Source organism: Oryzias melastigma, linkage group LG19 (genome assembly GCF_002922805.2).
Source record: "Oryzias melastigma strain HK-1 linkage group LG19, ASM292280v2, whole genome shotgun sequence".
Classification (NCBI taxonomy): Eukaryota; Metazoa; Chordata; class Actinopteri; order Beloniformes; family Adrianichthyidae; genus Oryzias; species Oryzias melastigma.
Genome location: NC_050530.1, coordinates 5,198,721 through 5,204,720, shown reverse-complemented (window position 1 = coordinate 5,204,720; position 6,000 = coordinate 5,198,721). Strand labels below are relative to the sequence as shown.

The 6,000-nt window shown below is 38.3% G+C and overlaps 1 protein-coding gene and 1 long non-coding RNA gene across 9 annotated transcripts in view; one reads left to right on the top strand and one right to left on the bottom strand.

Annotated features, from left to right (window-relative positions):
* Positions 1-2,651, bottom strand: part of LOC118600163 — a 21,664-nt gene extending 19,013 nt beyond the window's left edge. Inside the window, exon 1 of the long non-coding RNA XR_004949730.1 lies at positions 2,584-2,651. This is a non-coding gene — a long non-coding RNA (uncharacterized LOC118600163). The remainder of the gene's footprint in view (positions 1-2,583) is intronic.
* cacna1g (calcium channel, voltage-dependent, T type, alpha 1G subunit) overlaps positions 1-6,000 on the top strand; it is a 192,285-nt gene that overhangs the window by 174,765 nt on the left and 11,520 nt on the right. For all 8 annotated transcript variants that reach the window (XM_036217045.1, XM_036217043.1, XM_036217044.1 and 5 more), the window contains 3 exons: positions 1,141-1,250; positions 2,351-2,484; positions 5,438-5,508. In XM_036217045.1, coding sequence (XP_036072938.1) covers positions 1,141-1,250; positions 2,351-2,484; positions 5,438-5,508 — 315 coding nt within the window. The remainder of the gene's footprint in view (positions 1-1,140; positions 1,251-2,350; positions 2,485-5,437; positions 5,509-6,000) is intronic.

The following is a 6,000-nucleotide window of genomic DNA, read 5'->3' as shown; positions in this document are numbered from 1 at the left end:
AGACACCCTCCCCTTCTCCCTATTGCATGTTTGTATGAGGAAGGGGATATGTTGGGGTCAGTTGGCAGACTGACCCCCGATGGCAGACTCATCTCAGACAGCCCCACAAACCAACAATTTGCTTTTCTAACCCTAACCATAACCGTAATCAGAGTGCAAAGTCGTGGCATATGTACGCATTTAACTGAGACCGTGTTGCCTGGTTTAACCCTTCTGTCAAATTTTTAAAAACCCTTTGTGACCCACAAGTCAAAAAGTTTTCCCACCCCTGGTCTAAGGGCAGGGATGACCCCCCACCCCCCACAAGGAGGGTGGAGCCAAGAAGGAGCCAGTCCCAGGGACAAATCCGAGTCCCCGCCCCCAAGAGCCTCCCCTGTGGGTGAACTGGTCAGGCACCAACGGGACCTAGGCAGCCAGACCGGCTGCGGCCCCCACCGATTTCTCAGTGGAGAACCTGACAAGCCAGACACCCCAGGTCCCGTATCTAATGGGACCTGGGGGGTTAGAATTCAGTTTAAACTTTTACTGTTTGTTTTGAAAGCTCGTAATGGTGTAAGATTTTAACTGTCCCCATCTGTTCTAGAGTTTTAAGGTTTGCTAACAAATATCTGCTTCATGTGTCCAGGTCACCAAAGGTCACCACAGAAGCACTAGGATGACCTTGTTTTTTCCATTGTTGGCCCACAGTTATGGAATAACATTCCTCCAAAACTGCACATGATATCAGACCGAAACGGTTTTAAAAGTCAACCAAAAGTTACCTTTTTAGAATAGCTTTTAATCTTCAGTAGTTGGTGGCATATTATTTTCCTTTTTTATGTTTTATTGCATTCTTATTTTTTATTTTTTTTGTTATTGCTTTTTTTTATAAAGCTGCTTATAATTTTTGTTTCGATTTGCTATTTTTACACTTTCTTATGTCTTTCTTTTACTGTGAAGCACTTTGTACCCTGAAGGAGTTCTAAAGCGCTATAAAAATAGTTTAATTCATTAATTTATTCATTCATTCTGTAGTGTTCAATAAAACTCCCGATGACAAACAAGCATCCTTGGTGAAATTAAATCAAGCAGAGCTAGTTGTATGTGAACTGTAACGTTTCTCTGACATGTTACTCAAAGTTTTCTGAATATTTCTTTCAGGAGTTGGAAGACGCACTGAAGATCTGTAACTACATCTTCACGCTCATTTTTGTGCTGGAGTCCGTCTTCAAGTTGGTGGCCTTTGGCTTTCGTCGTTTCTTCAAAAACAAGTCAGTTTTTTTATCTTTGCACTGAGCTTCAAATATGACATAGAACCAAAACCTGTTTTAGAGTGAGAATATTCATTTAACACAAACTGCTTGAAGTTTTCTAGTTTACCCCTGAATCATGTGGAAAATATGAGGCAGCGTTAAGGAGCTTTGTTTGAGTTGCCCCAGTGAATAGTTCTCATTAAACTCCAATAAAACACAGCTGCCTTAGATGTTTTCATAGCCCTAAAATCCTGGCTTGATTCCTAAAACCACTGACGTATGCACCAACACAATTTGATTTCTTGCATTAACTGAAACACCTCACATTTTGGAAAAGCATTTGATGGAGAGTTTGATGAATCCAGCTGCCTTACCCACAATAAACTATTATCCTGTTTGGCACTAGAGAAATTTGATATGAGTTTCAAGTTACCCCCCACCCCCCACACACAGAATTCAGCCAAAATACTGTGGAAAATGTTGAATTTTAATGACGACTTTCCATGTTGATTTTCTGACCACCACGGTCCTCTCTTTTCATACATTTACGGATTCCCAGACATTCAGACTGCATATTGTTCAGGAAAAGAGTCAATTGTTTTAACTTGTCAACAAGTTAGAAAACAAACAAGCAAACAAAAATCTCAAAAAGCAACTCTTATCAGAAATACTGATGCATTTTAAAGATCAGGAAACAAGGTTGAATCTGTGGCCTTTGGTATAAAAGTTTAGATAATCAATTTTTAAAGCTTTAATGGAAAATTTAACACTGAAAAAGAAGCTGCAGGTTTTCTGATGGGATTTGCACAGTTGTGTACAGGTTAGAACTTTCACCTTTGACCTTTTCTGTGTGCTGTTTGCATGTTCTCTAAGAGTGCCTGGGTTTGCTCCAGGCTTCCCTGCCAGAGTCCCAAAATATTCTGTGTGGGTCAATGAATGAATAAATTGTCCCTAGAAGTAGATGCGTGGGGTTGTTTGTCTCTATGTTGCCCTGCAATGAACTGGCTGTTGGCATGGGCTCCAGTGACCCTGTGACCCCAAATAGTATTAGGAGGGTTTAAAAAGTAATGTTTTTGAGCAGAAATGATTGCTTTATAATGACATATATGTGTGTGTAGGTGGAACCAGCTGGATCTAGCCATTGTGCTGCTCTCCATCATGGGCATTACTCTGGAGGAAATTGAAGTCAATGCTTCGTTGCCCATCAACCCTACCATTATCCGCATCATGAGAGTACTGAGGATTGCAAGAGGTATAGCTTCCTGCTACCAGCAGATTCTACCATCCCATCATCTTAGTCACAGTGTTTCCCATTAGAAAAGCATGGTGAAGAAAATACAGAAGAGATTACCTTCCTGCAGAGTTCACTCAGAAGAGAAAGATTGCCATAGGCAGGAGTTGAACTCCATAAACCTGGAACCATCATAGGACAGAGAGGACAAATGAAGGAATCTAACCTGGAAATCAACTACAGAGACAAAAGGCAGACATAAAGGGGATCTGAAAATGGTTGAGCTGATTTAAATGACTAGATAAGTGAAGAGAGGTAAGGCATCTAAAGAAAGAGGTGTTTTGAGTATGACTAAACTGAGAATATCTAAAAAAGAGTTTAGGCTCACTATATTCCATTTATTTAATTTAAAATGTAAAAATCAATTGGAGGATTGATCTCTTGAGACAACGTGTTTTTTTTGAGGGGGTCCTCCGTAAAGATTCAGAACAAGAAAGAAAAGATGACAAAGACAAGTTAAGAACGAACAAAGAGAAACAGAAACAGATCTATATTCAAATTGTTTCGGGGCGTGGAAACAAAAACTAAAATTGGAAATGGAGCTCTCTTAAGAGCTCTGCTAAATAATTGAACTGAAGCATAAACGTTAAATGAATAAAACAGCTGGCTTGTTTATTTGGTTTCACAATATTGGCTACACCCTTTGAAAATAGTTTCAATTACTATCATTCACTGTCCAAAAAATAATGCTTTAATGCTGTGTTCAAAGTAATGATGATAAAGAGAGAATGTTATTTTCAATGATTAGAGATAGATGTTTTTTAGTGGCTCTTTACATTGGAGTTTAACTCTATTGTAGGTGATTTACAGCTATGACATAATGGGTCAGTGGGATTTAAAATAAAGACCCTGCAATTACACTAACCAGCAACTTTATTGGGTCCACCTTGGTGGCACCGGGTTGGACATCCCTTTGGCTTCAGAACCATCTGTATTATCCCCCACACCAGGACAGCACCAGCCTAAATCTTGGATACAAACAGGATGATCCATGTATTGATGTTGTTAATGCCAAATTCTGATCATGCCATCTGAATGGAGCAGAAGAAATAGTGACTAATTTTTTCAATCTTCTGTTGTCAAGTTTTGGTGATCTGTGTGAATTGCAGTCTCAGTTTTCTGTTCTTAGCTGACTGGACTGACCCCCGGTGTGTTCTTTTGCTGCTGTAGCCCATCTGCAGCAAGGTTGTTTTTGTGTTAAACTGCAGCAGATCATCTTGACCATGTTTACTTAGCAACATTCATGGAGTTAATGCAACATTGCAAAAGTGTAAAATGTTGTCAAAGTAAATCAGCTGATTCTGATGAGAGCTTTGCACTGATATGCAACACTTTAAATTAGTAGTAAACATATCAGCCCAAAGCAGCTTTTCTCTATGTGAAAATCTGTTGAAATTATGTTAATTGGATACATGATAAATAATTCTAGTTTAAAAAAAAGTTTGTTATTTTCTGTTGCTGGTAAAGGCTCTGTTTTAATGGGTTTTTTTAAAAAAAACAGCTTCATTTGAATCAGCTTCAATAAAGCTTTCAGGAGTTGTATTGTGTGTCTCTTATTTTTATTTTTTTTGTATAAACATACTGAATGGAAACTTTTACATTGACTTTACATCAGTACCCAGCAGGGCTACACTCTTTTAATTACATTTTAGTTTGTCAGTAATTATTTCAAACTTTATACTGATTCAAGTCTACTTACCTTTGTTTAACCGACTGCTCGCTTTTGCCTGCCCCCCCGCCCATATCCTGTCTCATCACTGAGATTCATTTCAAATGCAGCCTCTAACTTCTTGCTCTACCCATCAATCATCACATCTCTCTATTTTTTCAGTTTCTAAACTGGTTTTGCTCTTAACCCACTAATCTATTCTTCCTTAGCCACTTAAGTACAACTGAATGGGCTTCACACATTTTCATCTGCCTCTTTATATCCAATCACATTTTACCTTTTTGTTCTCTATGATTCTATTTCAAACTGATCTCTACTCTTCATTCTTTTGCTTTCACATTTGCCACTACTTTGTGTCAAATACCACCATGCTCCATCATTAAGCCCATTAATGTAATCCTGATTTTACACACATCCACCAAGCCTTTGGAGTCCTCATGTAACCTACCTGTAATGTTCCAAGCCATAAGGACGAACGTATTAACTTATTTGCTTTATTATAGTTCAACAACAGATCTCCATTTTGCATCGTCATCCTGTCTCTCATCTCCTATCTCTCTCCCAGACCTCTATCCTCTAGCACCTCCTAGTGGCTTGGAGTATACATGAACATAAGACACAACACTACCCTTCACATAACCCTACTTACCCCCTTCCTCTGTATCTATTAGCTGAGCACACTGATCTCCTTTCTATCATCTAACCATTTACACGACTTTATCTTTTTTCAGGACTAAAGTTGAATAATGAAGCATTGGATTTTGTTTAGTACTTTTCATTATTCTGTATGTGCTTGCTGATGTAACTACACTGTGGAAAACAAGTATTCAGTCAGACACCAATTGTGCAAGTTCTCTTACTTAAAAAGATGAGAGAAGCCTGCAATTTTCATCATAGGTAAACCTCAACTATGAGAGATAAACTGAGAAAAAATCCAGAAAATTTCATTGTCTAATTTTTAGAGAATTTATTTGTAAAATATGTTGGATATAAGTTTTGACATAAGGGTTATATTGGGGGGACTGGGTGGCTGGGGTGCAAATTTTGTTTGATAGTCTTGTGTTTTCTGTTTTAAACTATTTCCATCTTTTTAGTCTTTTATTAACTTTTATGTAAAGCATCTGCTGAATTAAACGTGCTATACAAATAAATAAAGTTTGCATTTTTGAAGTTTGAATATATATATTTGAAGAAAATCTCTTAAGTCTGGTCAAACTCTCAGGCTTTATGTTTGTGTTTCCACAGTGCTGAAACTCCTGAAGATGGCAGTTGGAATGAGAGCTTTGCTGGACACTGTTATGCAAGCTTTGCCTCAGGTACAGTTCTGATTAAAGTGACACCACAGACTCCTCTGCATTTCCTATATCTTCTTTTTTGGTTTAATTAAAACCTTAAGTATTTAAATTATTTCAAAATTCAAACATATAAGAATGTAATATTTCCTATGAGTCTGCCAATATGTTTCTGTCATGGCCTTCTTGGAAAGTCTTGAGAGGAGATGTGGTATGAAGTTTTGTTTTCTGACAGTGCTAATGGTTCTCCTGTTGGTAGATTAGAGCAAATGCATAAAATAATGTTTCTCTCAGGAAGCCTTGATGGCAGATCTGTCATTCTAACTCAGACAGACCCCCATCTTCTTCTTCTTTTCCTTTTGGCTTTTCCCTTCAGGGGTCGCCACAGCGAATCAGTTTCCTCCATCTAAGCCTGTCTTCAGCATCCTCCACTCTAACACCAGCCACCTTCATGTCTTCATTCACTGCATCCATAAACCTCCTCTTTGGTCTTCCTCTAGACCTCTTTCCTGGCAG